Source organism: Bos mutus, chromosome 4 (genome assembly GCF_027580195.1).
Source record: "Bos mutus isolate GX-2022 chromosome 4, NWIPB_WYAK_1.1, whole genome shotgun sequence".
NCBI classification, from domain to species: domain Eukaryota; kingdom Metazoa; phylum Chordata; class Mammalia; order Artiodactyla; family Bovidae; genus Bos; species Bos mutus.
The window spans coordinates 55,519,678-55,541,585 of NC_091620.1; the positions used below are offsets into that span (position 1 = coordinate 55,519,678).

The window sequence follows — 21,908 nt, forward strand, 5'->3', positions numbered from 1 at the left end:
AGGGATGGGGGAGCCTGGTGGGCTGCTGTCTATGGGGTCGCACAGAGTTGGATACCACTGAAGTGACGTAGTAGTAGTAGTATAGGTGAATTTTGAATTCTTTTTGAAAATTTCATATAGATGAAGTCATTGTGTGTGGCATTGAGGGTTACAAATTCAATGTTATATAATGCTTGCCATTAGGGAGTTAACAATGTGGTCAAAGGTGACAATCAGGAAAAAATTTAAAGTAATGCTATAACATTTTGTAGTGCTTTTATAGAAATATCATTTATCAGGTATAATAAGGTAGTCAGTTTTTATGAAGGTGATAAGATTGGCTTTGGAAGAGATACTTTTAAAAAAAAGAATGAGTATTTCCAAGGTTGATTGTGTCAATTAGCTTTGCTATGTAGCAAATCCTCTCACAATTTAGTAGCTTAAAGACATGGAAATACCAGACCACTTTAACTGCCTCCTGAGAAACCTGAATGCAGGTCAAGAAGCAACAGTTGGAACTGGACATGAAACAATGGACTGCTTCAAAATTCAGAAAGGAGTACATCAAGACTGTATATTGTCACCCTGCTTATTTACCTTACATGAAGAGTACATCATGAGAAATGCCAGATTGAATGAAGCACAAGCTGGAATCAAGATTGCTGGGAGAAATATCAGTAGCTTCAGATATGCAGATGACACCAACCTAATGGCAGAGAGTGAAGAGGAACTAAAGAGCCTCTTGATGAAAGTGAAAGAGGAGAGTAAAAAAGCTGGCCTGAAATTCAACATTCAAAAAACAAAGATCATGGCATCTGATTCCATCACTTCATGGAAAATAGATGGGGAAACAATGGAAACAGTGACAAACTTTATTTTCTTGGGCTCCAAAATCACTGCAGATGGTGACTGGAGCCACAAAATTAAAAGACGCTTGCTCCTTGGAAGAAAAACTATGATGAACCTAGACAGCATATTAAAAAGTAGAAACATCACTATGCTGACAAAGGCCTGTATAGTCAAAGCCATGGTTTTTCCAGTAGACATGTATGGGATGTGAGAGTTGGATCATAAAGAAGGCTAAGTGCCAAAGAATTGATGCTTTCTGTATTTCTGGAGAAAGAGAGACTCTTGAGAGTCCCTTGGACTGCAAGGAGATCAAACCAGTCAATCTTAAAGGAAATCAATCCTAAATGTTCATTGGAAGGATTGATACTGAAGCAGAAGCTTCAGTACTTTGGCCACCTGATGTGAAGAACTAACTCCTTGGGAAAGACTCTGGTGCTGGAGAAGATTGAAGGCAGGAGGAGAAGGGGACGATGGAGGATGAGATGGTTGGATGGCATCACTGACTCAATGGGCATGAGTTTGAACAAACTCTGGAAGATAGTGAAGCACACCAGGGGAGCCTGGTGTGCTGCAGTGCATGGGGTCACAGAGTTGAATATGACTGACTGAACAACAACATTTTCAGTTTTGAGCTGGATTTAGCTGGATGATTTTTCTGCTTGGTACTTGTGTATTGCTTAGCTGGGGATACTGTAACAAATTCCAACAAACTTGGTATTTAAATACAATTTTGTTGTTATTCAGTTGCTAAGTTGTGTCTGACTCTGCAACTCAATGAACTGCAGCACACCAGGCTTCCCTGTCTTTTACCACCTCTCAGAATTTGCTCAAACTTATGGCAGAAAGTGAAGAAGAACTAAAGAGCCTCTTGATGAAAGTGAAAAAGTTGGCTTAAAGCTCAACATTCAGAAAACTAAGATCATGGCATCCGATCCCATCACTTTGTGGCAAACAGATGGGGAAACAGTGGCTGACTTTATTTTTTTGGGCTCCAAAATCACTGCAGATGGTGATTGCAGCCATGAAATTAAAAGATGCGTACTCCTTGTAAGGAAAGTTATGACCAACCTAGACAGCATATTAAAAAGCAGAGACATTACTTTGTCAGCAAAGATCCATCTTATCAAGGCTGTGGTTTTTCCAGTAGTCATGTATGGATGTGAGAGTTGGACTATAAAGAAAGCTGAGTGCTGAAGAATTGATGCTTTTGAACTGTGGTATATTGGAGAAGACTCTGAGAGTCCCTTGGACTGCAAGGAGATCCAACCAGTCCATTCTAAAGGAGGTCAATCCTGGGTGTTCATTGGAAGGACTGATGTTGAAGCTGAAACTCCAATACTTTGGCCACCTGATGTGAAGAGCTGACTCATTTAAAAAGACCCTGATTCTGAGAAATATGGAGGGCAGGAGGAGAAGCGGACAACAGAGGATGAGATGGTTGGATGGCATCACAGACTCAATGGACATGAGTTTGGGTGAACTCCGGGAGTTGGTGATGGACAGGGAGGCCTGTCGTGCTGTGGTTCATGGGGTTGCAAAGAGTCTGATGTTACTGAGCGACTGAAATGAACTGAACATGTCTATTGAGTCAGTGACGCCACCCGACCATCTCATCCTCTGTCTTCCCCTTCTCCTGCCTTCAATCTTTCCCAGCATCAAGGTCTTTTCAAATGATTCAGCTGTTTGCATCAGGTGGCCAAAGTATTGGAGCTTCAGCTTCAGCACCAGTTCTTCCAATGAATATTCAGGGTTGATTTCCTTTAGGATTGACTGGTTTGATCTCCTGCTGTCTCAGGGACTCTCAAGAGTCTTCTCCAACACCACAGTTTGAAAGCATGAATTCTTTGGCACTCAGCCTTCTTTACAGTCCAACTGTCATATCTATTGGAGAAGGCAATGGCACCCCACTCCAGTACTCTTGCCTGGAAAATCCCATGGATGGAGGAGCCTAGTCGGCTATGTCCATTGGGTCGCTGAGTGTTGGACACGACTGAGCGACTTCACTTTCACTTTTCACTTTCATGCATTGGAGAAGGAAATGGCAACCCACTCCAGTGTTCTTGCCTGGAGAATCCCAGGGACGGGGGAGCCTGTTGGGCTGCTGGTCTATGGTGTCGCACAGAGTCGGACACGACTGAAGCGACTTAGTAGTAGTAGTAGTAGTAGTTACATCTATACATGACTACTGGAAAAACTGTAGCATTGACTATGCGGACGTTTGTCAGCAAAGTAATGTATCTGCTTTTAAATACACTGTCTAGGTTTGTCATAGCTATTTCTCCAAGGAGCAGGTGTGTCTTTTTTTGTTTTTTGTTTTGTTGTTATTTATTTTATTGTGTTTTAATATTTTTTTTCTTAAAAAAAATCAATTTATTTTAATTGGAGGCTAATTACTGTACAACATTGTAGTGGTTTTTGCCACACATTGACATGAGTCAGCCATGGGTGTACATGTGTTCCCCATCCTGAACCCCCCTCCCACCTCCCTCCCCATCCCCTCCCTCAGGATTATCCCAGTGCACTGGCCCTGAGCACCCTGTCTCATGCAGCAAACCTGGACTAGCGATCTATTTCACATATGGTAATATACATGTTTCAGTGCTGTTCTCTCAAATCATCCCACCCTTGCCTTTCCCCACAGGAGTCCAAAAGTCTGTTCTTTACATCTGTGTCTCATTTGCTGTCTTGCATCATTACCATCTTTCTAAATTCCATATATATGTGTTAATATACTGTATTGGTGTTTTTTTCTGACTTACTTCACTCTTTATAATAGGCTCCAGTTTCATTCACCTCATTAGAACTGATTCAAATACATTTTTTAATAGCTGAGTAATATTCCATTGTGTATATGTAGCACAGCTTTCTTATCCATTCATCTGCCGATGGACATCTAGGTTGCTTCCATGTCCTAGCTGTTGTAAACAGTGCTGTGATGAACATCGGGGTACATATGTCTCTTTCAATTCTGGTTTCCTTGGTGTATATGCCCAGCAGTGGGATTGCTGGGTCATATGGCAGTTCTGTTTCCAGTTTTTAAAAGAATCTCTAGACTGTTCTCCATAGTGGCTGCACTAGTTTGCATTCCCACCAACAGTGTAAGAGGGTTCTCTTTTCTCTACACCCACTCCAGCATTTATTTTTTGTAGACTTTTTGATAGCAGCCATTCTGACCATTGTGAAATGGTACCTCATTGTGGTTTTGATTTGCATTTCTCTGATAATGAGTGATGTTGAGCATCTTTTCATGTGTTTGTTAGCCATCTGGATGTCTTTGGAGAAATGTTTGTTTAGTTCTTTGGCCCATTTTTCGATTGGGTCGTCTATTGTTCTGGAATTGAGCTGCAGGAGCTGCTTGTATATTTTTGAGATTAATTCTTTGTCAGTTGCTTCATTTGCTATTATTTTCTCCCATTCTGAAGACTGTCTTTTCACCCGGCTTATAGTTTCTTTTGTTGTGCAAAAGCTTTTACGTTTAATTAGGTCCCATTTGTTTATTTTTGCTTTTATTTCCATTACTCTGGGAGGTGGGTCATAGAGTATCCTGCTATGATTTATGTCAGAGAGTGTTTTGCCTGTGCTTTTCTTCTAGGAGTTTTATAGTTTCTGGTCTTACATTTAGATCTTTAATCCATTTTGAGTTTATTTTTGTGTATGGTGTTAGAAAGTGTTCTAGTTTCCTTGTTTTACAAGTGGTTGACAAATTTTCCCAGCACCACTTGTTAAAGAGATTGTCTTTAATCCATTGTATATTCTTGCCTCCTTTGTCAAAGATAAGGTGTCCATAGGTGCGTGGATTTGTCTCTGGGCTTTCTATTTTGTTCCATTAATCTATATTTCTGTCTTTGTGCCAGTACCTTCCTGTCTTGATGACTGTAGCTTTGTAGTATAGTTTGAAGCCAGATAGGTTGATTCCTCCAGTTCCATTCTTCTTTCTCAAGATTGCTTTGGCATTCGAGGTTTTTTTTTTTTTTTTTGTATTTCCATACAAATTGTGAAATTATTCTAGTTCTCTGAAAAATTACTAGAGCTAATCAATGAATATTGTAAAGTTGCAGGATATAAAATTAACACATAGAAATCCCTTGCATTCCTATACACTAACAATGAGAAAACAGAAAGAGAAATTAAGGAAACAATTCCATTCACCATTGCAGCAAAAAGAATAAAATACTTGGGAATAAATCTACCTTAAAAAACAAAAGACCTATATATAGAAAAGTATAAAACACTGGTAAAAGAAATCAAAGATGACACAAATAGATGGAGAAATATACCATGTTCATGGATCGGAAGAATCAATATAATGAAAATGAGTATACTACCCAAAGCAATCTATAGATTCAATGCAGTCCCTATCAAGCTACCAATGGAGTAAGCGTCTTTTAATTTCATGGCTGCAGTCACCATCTGCAGTGATTTTGGAGCCCAGGAAAATGAAATCTGACATTGTTTCTACATTTTCCCCATCTATTTGCCATGAAGTGATAGGATGCCATGATCTTAGTTTTTTGAATGTTGAGCTTTAAGCCAACTTTTTCACTCTCCTCTTTGACCTTTGTCAAAAGGCTCTTTAGATCCTGTTCACTTTCTGCCATTAAAGTGGTATCATCTGCATATCTGAGGTTATTGATATTTCTTCTGCCAATCTTGATTCTAGTTTATGATTCATCCAGCCTGACATTTTGCATGATGTTCTCTGTATGTAAGTTAAATAAGCAGGGTGACAATATACAATAGAAAAAAATATAAATGTATTATTTAACAGTTTCCATGGACAGAAGTCCAAATCAAGGTGTGAGTGAATATTTCCTTTTAAAGGCCCTGAGGGAGAATGTATTCCATGCTTCTCTCCCAGCTCTGTCTGGCAATTCTTGCTGTTCCCTGGTTTGTAGATACATTATGCCAATGTCTCTCCACGTCTGTCTTTTCCTGATCTCTTTCTTTGTTTCTCTGTCACTTTTCGTTTTTTTGTCTTTTTTAAGGACACACATAATTGGGTTTCTAGCCCATCAATCCAAGAGGCTCTCATTATTCTCTTAGCCTAAGCAAGAGACAGGTCTAGTCCAGATTGAAGAGGTGAGGGACTAGACTGCAATCCTTGATGAAAGAAGCTATACAGTCACATTGCAAGAGCTGTGGATATATAGCAGAGAAAATTTGGGCCCTATTTGCAATCTACCACACTGATAAAGAGAAATGGGCAGGATGGAAGAGAAAGTTGAATAAGGGTGGGAATGGGTGCTAAAGTATGAGGCAGGTCCCAGGTCATGTCAAGGTAGATTGCATTCATTATCACTACAAGTATTTAGTGTTGCTGGTATCATTTTATACATATTTGTGTATCTATGTATGCATTTTATTTGCTTCTTTTTAAACCCTCCAACTTTTCTGTTATGGAAATGCTTAAATATATACAAAGTAAGTGGACGGTATTGTGAACTGCCTTGTATCCAGTGCCCAGCTTCAGCAGTTATCAGTGTTAATGTGGCATTTGTTGTTGCTCAGTCTCTCAGTCGTGTCCGACTCTTTGCGACCCCATGGACTGCAGCATGCCATGCGTCCCTGTCCTACACTGTCTCCTGGAGTTTGCTCAAACTCATGTCCATTGAATCGATGATGCCACCCAACTGTCTCGTCCTCTGTTGCTCCCTTCTCTTCTTGTCCTCAGTCTTTCTCAGTATCAGGGTGTTTTCCAATGAGTTGGCTCCTGGGAAGTCTTCTAATAGTGATTTTAATTTTCATTTCTCTAATGACTAATAATATTGAGCATTTTTCTTAGTTTGTTGACAAGTTTTATACTTTGTAAAGTGGCTGTGGAGGTTTTTCCCAGTTGAGTTTGTTGTATGTGTGTGTTTTCATTTATTTTAATAGTTCTTTATGTGTTTTTAAGGGTTCTTTTGATAAGAAGCTTTGAATATGAAATCTAACTTGTCATTTTTCTTTTATGATTTTTACTATCTACATCCTAAGAAATCTTTTGTCTATTCCAGGTCATGAAGATATTGTTCTATATTTTCTTTAAAAAGCTTATACTTTTTTTTTTTTTAAAGCTTATAGGTTTAACTCTTATGTTTGGTTCAGTGATCCATCTCAAATTAATTTCTGTGTATACTGTGAGTTTTATTGTTTCCATATGGACAGTCAGTTCTTCAAACACCATTTATTAAAAAGACTTTCCTTTCCCCATTAAATGCCTTTGGCATCTTTGTTGAAAATCAGTTGACTGCATGAGTGTAGGTTTGTTTCTGGAGTCTCCTTTTTGTTCCATTGATCTATTTATCCTCATGTCAATACTGCATCGTCTTGATTACTCTAGATTTATAGTGTGTCTTGAAGTCAAATTATGAAAACCCTCCATCTCTGTTCTTTTTTCATTATTGTTTTGCCATTCTAGTCTTTTTGGCATTTTCATAGAAATGTGGAAATCAGCTTGTCAGTTTCTACAAAAAAAAAGAAAGAAAAAACTTTCTGGGATTTTCATTTGGATTACATTACTTTATGGATCATTTTGGTAAGAATTATTTTAAACATCTTTTAGAATACATCTTTTAAAACCATATTTTTGCTGGTGTCACTCACTAGCTAAAAAGCCTTCACTGGTTCTGTAATTATATGGATTAAAGTTTAAGATCTTTAGATGGCTTTATTCACAAGAGTTTCTTTCCTCTTTATTTAATCCACTGAATGTTGTATCCAGGCTGCTTGTTCTTTCTCATACATAGTCTAAATTTTCTCCCTCTTCTTCTCTCATTTTCTTCTTACTAGAATTTCTTCACACCTGTTCTCCAAATCCCAAAGGCTCCAATATTACAATTATGTATGTTATAATGTAATAAATTACAAGTTAACAATAAGGAGGCTATAAAAATAAATTGCCACATTTAGAATGGATAAGCAATCAGGTCTTACTGTATAGCATAGGGAAGTATATCCAATCTCCTGGGATAAGCCATAATGAAAAATAATATTAAAACATAATGTATATATGTGAAAAACTGAATTACTTTGGTGTACCTCAGGGATTGGCACAACATTGTAAATCAACTATATGTCATTAAAAAACAAGTAAAAAATAAATTGTCATGGGGCAGATCATTTAAAATTTATACAGCTCTAATTACAGCACCAGAAAGTAACATCTAATCAAACCTACCAAATAAAAAAAAACCAAACCCAAATAACAATCATATTAAAATAGGACTTTACTTTAAAATAGAAAGATGATGATAATCTGAAGAAAGGGTGGAGGACAAAACAAGAGCAAAATACACACTGATCATGAGAACCATGTAAGAAGCACTTTCAATCCAGGACATATTTGCAAACCGAGCCACGAAGAATAGTGGAATGATGCTGCATTGTGTATAGCCATGTACTTTATTTCTTTGCTACTGCTTGGAAGTTCAAACATTCAGGTGATAGGAAAAACAGTATGAATCAACTTCACAGTTCTGCTGACATCATTTCCTTGCTTACACATCACATGTGAATTAATTCTGGAAATGAGAGGTAAATAGTAAAAAGACTAGAAGAATAGCATGCTCCTTCTTACTTCTTGTTTTCTGTTTTAGTAGTATTTTGGCAAAGGTATGAAAGAATCCAAAATTGGCTTAACCATAAGAGCAATTATAATATGAAGTATTTCTAGCATAAAAATTATTTCTCTTTTGTTTAAGGCATAATGTCTTCATAAGAACTAACCAGAAAGCCACATCCCTGTTAGATTCTGTAGATACCTATGAATCTACTTTATAACTTAGATAGTTTACAGTTGATAATTCTCATCCAAAGATATTTAAAATTTCATCTTATTCTTCAGAGTTGGAACCTGCTGACAATACCAGCTCCTAAATGGCTATCAAATATGCTTTTACTACTAAATTTCAAATGGTTTTGTCAGCTGTTAGGTTGGTGCAAAAGTAATTGCGGTTTTGCATTGTCAAAATTTGCCATTTGATATTGGAATACATTCTTAAATAAATGTGGTTTTGTTATACATCATTTTAATGCACTTTTCTTCCTTTATGTTTCTTGCTAGTGAACTACTGCATGCTGTTTTATTTTATATGTAATTTCGACTATGGAAATGGTGTTAGACAAAAAGCAAATTCGAACGATTTTCTTATTCAAGTTTAAAATGGATCATAAAGTAGCAAAGACAACTTGCAACATCAACAACATATTTGGCCCAGGAATTGCTAATGAACATACAGTGCAGTGGTGGTTCAATAAGTTTTTCAAAAGAGACAAGAGCCTTGAAGATGATGAGTTCATTGGCCGACCATTGGAAGTTGACAATGGTCAACTGAGGATCACCGAAACTCATCCTTTTATAACTATAGGAGAAGTTGCCGAAGAACTCAGTGTTGACCATTCTCTGGTCATTTGGCATTTGAAGCAAATTGGGAAGGTGAAGAGCTCAGTAAATTGGTACCTCTTGTGCTGACTGCAAATCAAAAAAATCATCGTTTTGAAGTGTTGTCTTATTCTATGCAACAGCAAACTATTTCTCAATTAGATTGTGACATGCAATGAAAAGTAGATTTTATATGATAACCAGATATGACCAGCTCAGTGATTGGACAAAGAAGAAGCTCCAAAGCAGTTCCCAAAGCCAAAGTTGTAGGAAAAATAGTTGTGGTCACTGTTTGGGGGTGTCTGATTCACTATAACTTTCTGAATCCTGGCAAAACCATTACAGCTGAGAAGTATGCTCAGCCAATCAAGATTCAGTGAAAACTGCAGTGCTTGCAGCTGTCATTGATCAACAGAGAAGGGCTCAATTGTTCTCCATGACACATCGTGGAGTGCCTAAACATCTGTGTCTATACTGACTGCACATCCCACAACCAGCGCTTCAAAAGTTGAATGAATTAGGCTATGAAGTTTTTCCTCATCTGCCATATTCACCTGATCTCTCACCAACTGAGTACCACTTCTTCAAGCACCTTGACAACTTTTTGCAGGAATAACACTTCTACAACCAGCAAAAACTGCTTTCCAACTGTTTTTTGAATCCTGAAGAACAGATTTTTTAAAAAATTAATTTATTTTTAATTGAAGGATAATTGCTTTACAGAATTTTGTTGTTTTCTGTCAAACCTCAGCATGAATCAGCCATAGGTATACCTATGTCCACCCCACCTAGAACCTCCCTCCCATCTCCCTCCCCATCCCAGCCCTCTAAGTTGATATAGAGCCTCTGTTTGAGTTCCCTGAGACATACAGCAAATTCCCACTGGATATCTATTTTACATATGATAATGTAAGCTGGTTTTAGAAAAGGCAGAGGAACTAGAGATCAAATTGCCAACATCCGCTGGATCATCGAAAAAGCAAAAGAGTTCCAGAAAAACATCTGTTTCTGCTTTATTGACTATGCTAAAGCCTTTGACTGTGTGGATCACAATAAACTGTGGAAAATTCTGAAAGAGATGGGAATACCAGACTACCTGACCTGCCTCTTGAGAAACCTATATGCAGGTCAGGAAGAAACAGTTAGAACTGGACATGGAACAACAGACTGGTTCCAAATAGGAAAAGGAGTACGTCAAGGCTGTATATTGTCACCCTACTTATTTAACTTAGATGCAGAGTACATCATGAAAAATGCTGGGCTGGAGGAAGCGCAAGCTGGAATCAAGACTGCCAGGAGAAATATCAGTAACCTCAGATATGCAGAAGATACCACCCTTATGGCAGAAAGTGAAGAAGAACTAAAGAGCCTCTTGATGAAAGTGAAAGAGGAGAGTGAAAAAGTTGGCTTCAAGCTCAACATTCAGAAAACTAAGATCACGGCATCCGGTCCCATCACTTCATGGCAAATATATGGGGAAACAGTGGAAACAGTGGCTGACTTTATTTTTCTGAGCTCCAAAATCACTGCAGATGGTGACTGCAGCCATGAAATTAAAAGACGCTTACTCCTTGGAAGGAAAGTTATGGCCAAGCTGCTGCTGCTGCTAAGTCGCTTCAGTCGTATCCGACTCTGTGTGACCCCATAGACAGCAGCCCACCAGGCTAGACAGCATATTAAAAAGCAGAGACATTACTTTGCCAACAAAGGTCCATCTAGTCAGTTTAGTTCAGTTCAGTTCAGTTCAGTTGCTCGGTCATGTCCGACTCTTTGCGACCCCATGAATCGCAGCAGGCTAGGCCTCCCTGTCCATCACCGACTCCCGGAGTCCACCCAAACCCATGTCCATTGTGTCGGTGATGCCATCCAACCATCTCATCCTCCGTCATCCCCTTCTCCTCCTGCCCTCAATCTTTCCCAGCATCAGGGTCTTTTCAAATGAGTCAGCTCTCCACATCAGGTGGCCAAAGTATTGGAGTTTTAGCTTCAACATCAGTCCTTCCAAAGAACATCCAGGACTGATCTCCTTTAGGATGGACTGGTTGGATCTCCTTGCAGTCCAAGGGACTCTCAAGAGTCTTCTCCAACACTACAGTTCAAAAGCATCAGTTCTTCGGTGCTCAGCTTTCTTTATAGTCCAACTCTCACATCCATACATGACTACTGGAAAAACCATAGCCTTGAGTAGACGGACCTTTGTTGGCAAAGTAATGTGGTCATACAAATAAATTCTTTGGTACCATCTTTCTAGATTCCATATATATGTGTTAGGATATTACATTTATCTTTCTCTTTCTGACTTACTTCACTCTGTATAATAGGTTCTAGGTTCATCCGTCTCATTAGAATTGATTCAAAGTCATTCCTTTTTATAGCTGAGTATTATTCCATTGTATGTATACCACAGCTTCTTTATTCATCTGTTGATGGACATCTAGGTTGCTTCTGTGTTCTAGCTATTGTAAATAGTGCTGCAGTGAACGTTGGGGTACATGTGTTTTTCTTCAATTTTGGTTTCCTTAGGGTATTTGCCTAGGAGTGGGATTGTTGGGTCACATGGTGGTTTTATCCCCATTTTTTTTTTTAAGGAATCTCCATACTGTCTTCCATAGTGGCTGTATCAATTTACATTCTCACCAACAGTGCAAGAGCGTTCCTTTTTCTCCACACCCTCCCCAGCATTTATTGTTGTAGACTTTTTGATGATGGCTGTTCTGACTGGTTTGAGGATATATCTCATTGTAGTTTTGATTTGCAGTTCTCTAATAACAAGCGATGTTGAGCATCTTTTCATGTGTTTGTTAGCCATGTATGTCTTCTTTGGAGAAATGTCTGTTTAGGTCTTTATCCCACTTTTTGATTGGGTTGGTTGTTTTTCTGGCATTGACTTGTATGAGCTGCTTTGGAAATTAATCCTTTGTCAGTTGTTTCTTTGCTATTATTTTCTCCCATTCTGAGGGTTGTCTTTTTACCTTGCTTATAGTTTCCCTTGCTGTGCAAAAGTTTTAAGTTTAATCAGGTCCCACTTGTTTACTTTTGTGTTTATTTCCATTACTCTAGGAGGTGGGTCATAGAGGATATCAGTTTGATTTATGTCATAGGCTGTTCTGTCTATGCTTTCCTCTAAAAGTTTTATAGTTTCTGGTCTTACATTTAGGTCTTCAATCCATTTTGAGTTTATCTTTGTGTATGGTTATGAATTGTTCTAATTTCATTCTTTTACATGTAGCTGTCCAGTTTTCCCAGCACCACTTGTTAAAGAGGCTGTCTTTGCCCCATTGCGTATTCTTGTCTCCTTTGTCAAAAATAAGGTATCCATAGGTGCATGGGTTTATTTCAGGGCTTTCTATCTTGTTCCATTGGTTTATATTTCTATTTTTACCAAAGCATAGATTTGTATGCTACAGGAATAAACAAACATTTCTCATTGGCAAAAATGTGTGATGATAATGATTCCTATTTTGATTAATAAAGATATATTTGAGCCTAGTTATAATGATTTAAAATTCACGGTCTGAAATAGCAATTACTTTTGCACCAATCTCAATGTGAGGATCTAACTGTAATCATTTTGTATTTAATTTTGTAGATTAAAACAAATATCATTCACATGCCCTTGGAGAATTTGTCTCTTTTAGTTTTTTATTTGCCATATTTGACTCTTGAATACTTAGGCATTTTGTTTGAATAAAAGCTCTTCTGTATTTCATTTAAAGTACAGCTTAGTTAAATGTCAAATCATTTTGTTTCTTAGCATTTAATATTTGCTGAATATATAATCCACTCTAAAAAATCATTTTGTATGAAGTGTCATTTGTTGCCTTCTGAGGGCAGCTATATAGAAATGGAAATTTCATATCTGATGCCAGAAATTCTGCAGCTTTTTGCAGCTGTGCTTATTATCTCCTGGTAACCAGTCTCTATTATTTTCTGTTTTTCCAGGGTTTCATTCTTCTTCTTTTTTTTTGTAAAGTGAAGGCATATGAAACCTCTCTTCATAAGGTTACTGGGGTGATTAAGTGAGATAATGTGATTTCTAAATATGTTTTTATCTTTCCCTTTCTTCATTCTCATTGTCCTTGCCTGTCCTTCCTGTATTAACCCCCCACCTCAGCCCCCGCCTCCCACCCCCGCGGTCTCTCCACAAGCAATTAGAATAGATCTTTGTCAAAGATAAATCAGATCTTGCTGCTTCTCTCTCTTCTACTTTAAAACCTTTTGTAATTTCTTATTTTTTAAGTATAAAATTCACAATTTTAAACAGAGTTTATAAGAGCCTGTAAGATTTTACTCTATGTAATTCTGTTGTTATTGTTTAGTCACTAAGTCGTGTCTGAGTCTTTGTGACACGATGGACTGTAGCCTGCCAGGCTCCTCTGTCTATGGGATTTCCCAGGCAAGAATACTGGAGTGGATTGCCACTCCCTTCTCTAGGGGATCTTCCCGACCCAGTGATGGGACCTGTGTCTCCTGGTTTGGCAGGCAGATTATCACTGAGCTACCTAGGAAGCCCATGTAATTTCTATATCCCTCTTAATTTTCTTCAATCTAACCACTTTGAGCTTCTTAGTTTCACTGCTTGTGTAATACATTTCCTTTTCTTGGAAAGATGAAAGGCTTAAGGAATAACATTTAAATTGGAGGGAAGCAGCCAAAATCAGGAGCTCAGTTGTAGCCATGTCCAGCTTTAGATGTCTATTCGCCTTCCAAGTGGAGATACCAAGTACGCCACTGGATGTACACAGTTTGACTTCGGGTGAGATGTCTGTTTGGAGATATAAATGGAGCTGGCACAAAAAGGGTATTTAAAGTCATGGGATAGAAAGAGTTCACCAAGGCCAGAGTCCTCTGCCTTTAGTCTGTTCACTTTTTCCTTTTTAAATCTCTGAGAATCTACTTATAACTCAGGATCTAGATTCTGCATCCTTTGCCCAGTGAAGACTTGCTCTGCTGTTACATGTATGGTCATTATACTGCACTCTTCATATAGCATCTGACATGTTCTGTTGCAATTGCTATTTTTTTAAATAGGTTTTTCCTTTGCAATTAGACCAGAATTTTTTTTTTTATGGAGTCAGCACCATATCTTATTTGCCTTTGTAACTCTGGTATAGCAGATGCTTAATAAATGTATCTTAAACAAATGATTACAAAGTGACTCAAAATATGATCAAGTGATCAAGTCTAGCCTGTTGGGGCTAAGGAAGGACTGCCTCCACTGAGTCTGCCTGCTATGGGTAAGGGAACTGCCTTTAAATCACGTGCTCTGTATTGAGGCAGAGTAAAAATTGAGTACAATAAGTAGTATTTAAGTTTTAAAGATTTCTGTGATATCTATATCTCATAATAAAAACCACGCTGAAGATTTGAAAGCTTGAAATATGTCTATTTTGCACAAGGTGCAGCTGGACAAGAAACCATTTGATTCAATGCATGTTCTCTTCATTTGTTTTTAAAGCTATTATTCATTTGTTTTTATCATATTAGTAAAAGAAAGTGTTCATTTTTATTTTTTTGAGTATTTCAAGTACTTTCAGATTTTTAATTTTATAGCTTGGCCTTGTCAGAAAAAGAACTAGATGAAGGTTTTAATTCCATAGATTACTCAACTTTTAAGTAGCTGATTCAAGTGAATTGTATATTCCCTTTGATCTTTTTCTTTGGGGATGTACTCATATTTTCATTGATTTGTAAGAGTTCTTTACATGTTAGATGAAATATATAAAAAAAATTTTATAGGTCAAAAACAGTGAATATCCACAACTTCATACAGTTCAACTTAAATCATATATTTTACGTTGGTTGCCAAGGTTTCCCCCAGTTTGTTTGTCTTTTGTTCTTTTTACCATGATGTTATTTTTAAAGCATATAACAAGTTTAAAACTTTTTTGTGGTTTAATTTAGAGATCCTTTGCTTTGTAGTTTCCTCTATTGCTTTTTCACAGCAAAGTTCTTTCCATCTCAAGGGCAGATAAATATTTTTGTAGTTTCATATTTTTAAATTTAACTTTTAAAATCCATCTGGAATTTTGTTTGAATGTATTGTTAGGGCCAGGATCTGTTTACTGAATGATGAAACAATTACTTTCAGATTCCTGAGCTAGCTCTATTGTTTAATTTCATGCTCCATTGCTAAAATCACAAAATTATTATGTCCTAGTAATATAACATCTCTGACCTTGAGTCCTCATAAAATACATTATTCTGGTTCCTTGGTTTAGCTGATGTATTTCAAGGACCAGTAATAATCCTGAGACTTAATTTGGCAGTGTTAACTCTACTTTAAATGTGTAAGTAATGGGGTACACAATACTTGGTTTACTTGATGACATCTTCCAGCATAAAATTCTGTCACTCAAAACACTTTACACATTGTCACATGGACAATAAATATTGTGTAAGAAGATATTTTTTAAGTAGAAAGATTTTTTAAAAATCTTGATTTTTTTTATGTAAAAAAATCAAGATATTAAAAAAAATCTTGGTTTTCTATTTAATTTGGGCTTTATACTTAAGTTTGGCTTAACTTTAGAAATGATATATATGTATATTAAAATTTTTCATTTGTGTTTAACATAACGAGTGATGACATTACTTATATATTAAGTAGTACTATAGGCCTGTGTCAAACTGTCTGTCCCATCATAGACAGAAATTTCACTCATTTATTCTAAAGTTTTTAGAGCTTGTATTAGTATTCCTATGGAATAAAACATGCAATGTTAAATGAATTCAGCTTTTCTAAATTTTTGTTATTTGATCCAAATTGTATGTAATGGCTCTAATGCCATTGATAAGAAAAAAGTAAATTGCTTAAGTTTTATAATTTAGTGTGAAGGCATTCTGGAGACCCTTGGTAAGCTCTTCCAGTAAGGAAAGATCCTGGCTCCTCTCTTTTCCTTTTGAATACCTCAAAACATCAGTAAGGAATTTTTTCTTTTTGAGACACTGAAGAAAATATGTGTATATACCAGTATCAAACTGTGTCTGAACTCAGAAACTTAATAGGTTCAGATAAATTTTTAGATAAATCCCTGGGTTTAAATTATTGCTTTTTGCCATCTAAAACAGTGGGATGTAACTGATTCTCTAATAAGCTATCCAGTTCAAAGACCAAGTAAATTTGGATAGTAAGGTAGACTTATATTGGCTCATGCTAGGTTTCCTTTATAATGGACCACTCAAAGGGTGAAGATGAAATGGATATAACCCTTCTGGACTCAAAGAGTTGATGATTACCACATTGTCTGAGAACCTCTGCCTTTTAGTTTCCTAGTGTTTCCTTAGGACTTATTGTGTTTCCAAACTTTAGTAGGTCTGAGTAGATTGGGGACAGACGAACTCAATAGGGACAGAGGTTTGCCCTCTTGAAATGAGTTTGCCTGAGCTGGAAGTTGAGATTTCTGTGGCCACTCGGTGGCTTCAGTTGCCTGAAAAGAAAAGGTCAGGTCCAGAGGTTCTGTAGGGGTGAAAACATTTTATTTTAGGAAAATAATTTTATTTGGGAGTATTTATTTTCTGAGCTAGATTGGCAGAACAAGTTTGTTCGACTTAAAGACCTTTGAGGATCACCTACTTTCACCTTCTCATTTCAGAAATAAGAGCATTTAGGAAGACTTGACCAAGTTGGCACAACTACACTGGGCAGAGGTAGAGCTAGAACCTAAGTATCCTTTTAGTTTTTAGCTAGTTTTTTAATCTGTTGAATCAGAGATACCAATCTATTTTTTAATTATTATTACCAATCTATTTATTATTATTATTATAAATACCAATCTATTTATTATTGTTATTATTATGAGGTCACAGTACAGAATTATGTATAAGTCCTGGAGAAAGATTTTGTAGGAATATTGCGTTTAAAGCAGATGGTAAAGTTGCTGGTGGCCACCTTATGGGATGGATTGAGCAATGACAGTGTTTACTCTTAGTCAAGCTGAACTTTTAGTTTAATGAGCTACATTTTTTCATGACCAAAAGAATTAAAAAATTCTTATTTGTTCTGAATGAGTCCTAGACCCTTATATATATCCTAACTCCTTTTCTTCAGATGAATAACCACATTTTTTTTTCAAGTTATTGTGTCTCTCAAGTTTTCTGTTGTTTTTGATTAATAACTTTTATAACAGGGTTGGAAAACTTTTGTAAAAATCAAAAGCCAGAAAACACAACAAACAAAGTCATTATATATCAGTTCAAAATGGCTCATGACAATATTGAGTTTCTTTCCCTCTGCTCAGGATGGGGAAGAAGCAAATAGTATCATTTCATCTACTTCTATAGTAAGTTCAGGAAAACATACAACTTTTATTATTAAACATTTATGCTTAAGTTATCGATAATTTATATATTATGGCTGTTTCTAGAGAATAACAGAGATAAGGGAGACTTTAAGAGAGAAAGAAAGAGTGAAAGGGTGGGGAGGAAAAGAGATAATCAGGATGATAAGAGTGATGGGGAAAGAGCTAGAAAGTGAGAGAAAGGGAGACTTCTATCTAAAAGTGAAGGGAGAGAGAACAGACCAGAGAGCTCCTTGAGGAGAGCACGTGAAGGAAGCCATGGTGAGTGACCTGGGGAGGGAGGGGGAGCATACGTCCCAAGGGTAGAGAGAAACAAAAGGAAAAAAGAAGGGCCCACATTTCTTTTCACGGCCTCCTCCATTTTCTTAATGGTATGTTGAAGCTGAATTGAATGAAAATGTAGTTGGTCACGTCTAAATCCATTAAACATTTTTAATTATGTCTCATTTTCTCTTCCTTTTTTTTTTAAAAGTGATTTAAAGGGAGTGATAGTCACTCTGAGTGATGATGGTCATTTGCAGTGTTCATACCTGGGGACAGATCCTTCTTTGTTCCAAGCTCCAAAAGTTGAATCTAGAGAACTAAACTATGATGAACTTGATATGGAGTTGAAAGAACTTCAGAAAGTCATCAAAAATGTTAACAAATCACAAGGTATCTCATTTTCAGCTTTCTATTATAGTATTCATTGTAAAATTTATATTATTTTGTATATAGATAGTATTTTGTACCTGTTGATTTTCTCCCCCAGGCTTAATTAAAGTCATTTCTGTAAAAACAGCATTGCTCTTTAACATACTGGTCTTTGTGCTTAATTTGTATATTACAGCTTCTGAAAAATATGTCCTGTTTAAGGTAATACTTTTGTTAGTGTGTTTCACAGACAGTGCTATCTAGTTTTTTTCTTTAAACTCTAAGAAAGGATCATATATTTCTTCAGGTAGTGATCTTAGGCCTTTAGAAGAACATTGAAGTTTAGAGTGATCATTTATTAACTTCTAATATCCCTGAAAAAATTTTAGTTGCTTCTTTTAAAGGAAACCAGAGCAGTACATGAGTTACCACTTTATTACTAAAAATGTAGTCATTTGCAGCCCAGTGAGATAATTTATGTTTGTAGTTAATTAGCCATCCAAATGGAGTGTAGCCTGTGGTATGCTGATTTCTAGTGACTCAGAGGCTGATGATATTTTCAGTTCCTGAGTTTTGTATAACTCAATATTATCTTACTTTGGGCTTCACAAGGGTATAATTTTATTATAAATTAAAAGGAGAAACAAAACACCAATCCTGCAGTTTGAGTTGGACATGTGAAAAGCATTACTTTAAGTTCTCTTCTCAGGGTCAGGTAAAAGTATTTTTTTTAATGAGAAAAAATATGGACTATTTTCACATAAAAGAAATGTTAAAACAAGTAGGAATAATAAAAGAAGCAGAGCATAAAAAGCCAACCAAAACAACAGAGCCAATCTTAATCCTGGTCCAATCACTTTCCTAGAGTTATGTATTTTTGAGTCTATATTACCAAGAGAGATTCAGAGGAATTTAGATAATATATTTCAAAACGTGAATATTAAAATAAAATTGTTTTGTTTTGGTTTTACACTTTCTCTTAGAAAGTTTTGAAAGTAAACAAATGAAACTTGGGTCTTTTAAGTATCTCCAAGTATTTAAAAACCCATTTGTTGTTGGCACTCTCTGGTCAAATAGAGAATAGTTTATATTGGGTGTGTCATATTGCAATATACAAGTTTCCCATTTTTGATACTAGTGTTTTGGGATTAATGAAATATAAGTCTCATCTTGTCATTTAAAAATATAATTTGGGAAGAGTCGCATATATATATGTGTGTGTGTGTGTCGTGTGTGTATGAAACATGAAATTTGCAGAGTTCATTAAATTTAATGTAACTTTTCACTCCAAGTTTTATGTCTTGAGATTGTGGCATTTCTATAAACAATGTGCTAATGACATTTTGATTAACACTTGATTATGTAAAACATTTCTGAGAAAAGTCCCTTCTAGCTTAGTTACTTTTTGGTGGCCAAAATGATGCCCTTGAGTACTCCAGTCTTTTCACCCAGGGATAGGCTATTTTACTTGTCATTACCCTCATTCTTCTTTGTATATTGAAATAACTGCTAATTAAGCTAGGAATGAACCCACAGACTTGAGTGCAAAGTTTGTTATTTACATAACCTCAAAGTTAATATTTGAAGTTCTCTGCCCCTTCTTTGCCACCATCATTTGATTTTATTCATAATAATGAAATAGAGACTCTTTAAAAAAAAAAAAAGGAGAGACTTTTAACATAGTTTATTTCTAGAATATGGAAAGAATTTACTGTTTTTTGCACTTATAAAATTGTGGTATATTTGTTCATTAAAATACCTATAATTATATAAAAGCACCAAATCATTTCACTATAGCAGATTATGAGAAGTTAAAACTCTGAACTTTTTGATGACCTCATTATAGTAGAGTGACTTTAACTTGCAAAAAAAATGTTCTTTTCAGTCTTGTGGGTTATGTTCAGCACTTAAAGTTGTTTTTTTTTTTTCTTCAAAGCAAGAATTGCAGCAAAATATAAAGCCAATTTAAAGAATACCTTTTGTTGTACACATGGTGTATATTATCTACCATAATAAAAGTGTTTTTGAAGCTGATTTTATGTGTGTAAGTTATATGAGGAGTGTATGTTATAAGCATGAAATAATATCAATAGTAATAATTTCTGTATGGCTCATGGATTTTGAAGCTTTTCATATTCAACTCATTAGTTAGAATCCTGCATTGCATTTCTGTTACCAGTAGTCAACAACATCTGTTAGTAGACACTTTCAAAAATAGAGTTTCCTTATGATTTATTTAGATAGTTGATATGTTCTTTCTTTGGGATAAGTATGAAGGAATGAGTACAGTATTGACATAGACTCCCACACAGCATGTCTTCAGGAAGGAAAAGAGAGCAGTGAGATATAGGCATATAACTGAAAGTCTGCACCTATTTGAAGTATGTCTAGGATAACTTAAGTTGCTTCTACCATTGAATGGTAGAAACATTCGTGCTTGGTAACCTTGTTGGAAATTGTGCTGTTCAGACTTATGTCTGGCTGTCTATAACAGAATACTCAAATAAAGTGGCTTAAACAAGGCAGAGGTTTACTTCTTTCTCATGGAAAAGAAGTCCAGTAATGAGCAGTCCAGGGTTGGCTTGGCAGTTCCACTGCCGTGAGGGACTTTTGAGTCCTTCTCACCCGGGTCTTCTGTTGGTTCAGGATGGCTTCTGGAACTCTTGCCTCACATCTGCAGCTGAGTCAGCCCACTAAGGATCTTTCCTGGAAGCCACACCCTGAACAACTTCTGCTTATATCTCACTGGCCACTCCAAGCTGGGAAATTTAGCGTTTTGGTTGAACAATTTGGTTGAGCGGAGGATTAGGCTCCAAGCTTAGGATAAAATTGGACTCTTTTTTTAGTAAAGAAGAACCAAAGATTCATTACTGGGTGGGCAATGAGCAACCTTTTGTGCTCTAAGTTGTGGAAATTCCTATTCCAAATCTTGCCATTTTGGTGAGAATTTCTGGTGGCGGTTGTAGGCAGTTCTTCTCTTTGTGAGACAGCGGATTCATGTGACATCATCCAAATGCTTTCTATATTTTCAGTCAGCCATCCTCAGGGTTTGGGGGATGTTCCCTCTCAGGGTCACAAGGTTATTTCAGCAGTTTCAGGCAACAGGTACAAATATGATTTCCAGGGAAGGAGACAGATATTTCTCCGAAGTCTCCCCATTTATTAGGGAGGAATAACTTTCCCAGAACCACATACCAGCACCCCAACTCCCACCAGTTCTCACCTCACATCTGCCAGGATTAGGTTCCATGCTCAGGCCTGAAATAACAAAAGGTCAGGGGAATGAAATCACCATGCTTGGATTTGACCAATCCAGTGATTAAGATGGAAGTGAATTAGGGGAATTCGATGGAAGTGAATTAGATGGAAGTGAATCAGCAGAACTAGGGGTCTACCACAAAGGAGGAGGAGAAGGGAAGAATGGACGTTAGGGGGGCAGCCAATAATCTGCACACTATTATTATGTATTAAGTGAAAGTCACTCAGTTGTGTCTGACGCTGGGACCCCATGGACTACACAGTCCATGGCATTCTTCAAGCCCAGGATACTAAAATACTGGAGTGGGCAGCTGTTCCCTTCTCCGGGAGATCTTCCCAACCCAGGGATCAAACTCAGGTCTCCCGCATTCCAGGTGGACTCTTTACCAGCTAAGCCACCAGGGAAGCCCTATGTATGTATATATACACGTATGTTTGTGCATATGTATTATTTATGTTTCTTGTTTACTTAGGGTCTCTATGGCTTGTTAATAATATCTCATTATGTACTATAAATGTTTTTGAAATTG

General features: G+C 36.7%; 1 protein-coding gene across 2 annotated transcripts in view; it reads left to right on the forward strand.

Moving 5' to 3' along the window:
- BBS9 (Bardet-Biedl syndrome 9) overlaps positions 1-21,908 on the forward strand; it is a 480,327-nt gene that overhangs the window by 175,543 nt on the left and 282,876 nt on the right. For both annotated transcript variants that reach the window (XM_070369516.1, XM_005889113.2), the window contains exon 10: positions 17,960-18,141. In XM_070369516.1, the coding sequence (XP_070225617.1) occupies positions 17,960-18,141 (182 nt within the window). The remainder of the gene's footprint in view (positions 1-17,959; positions 18,142-21,908) is intronic.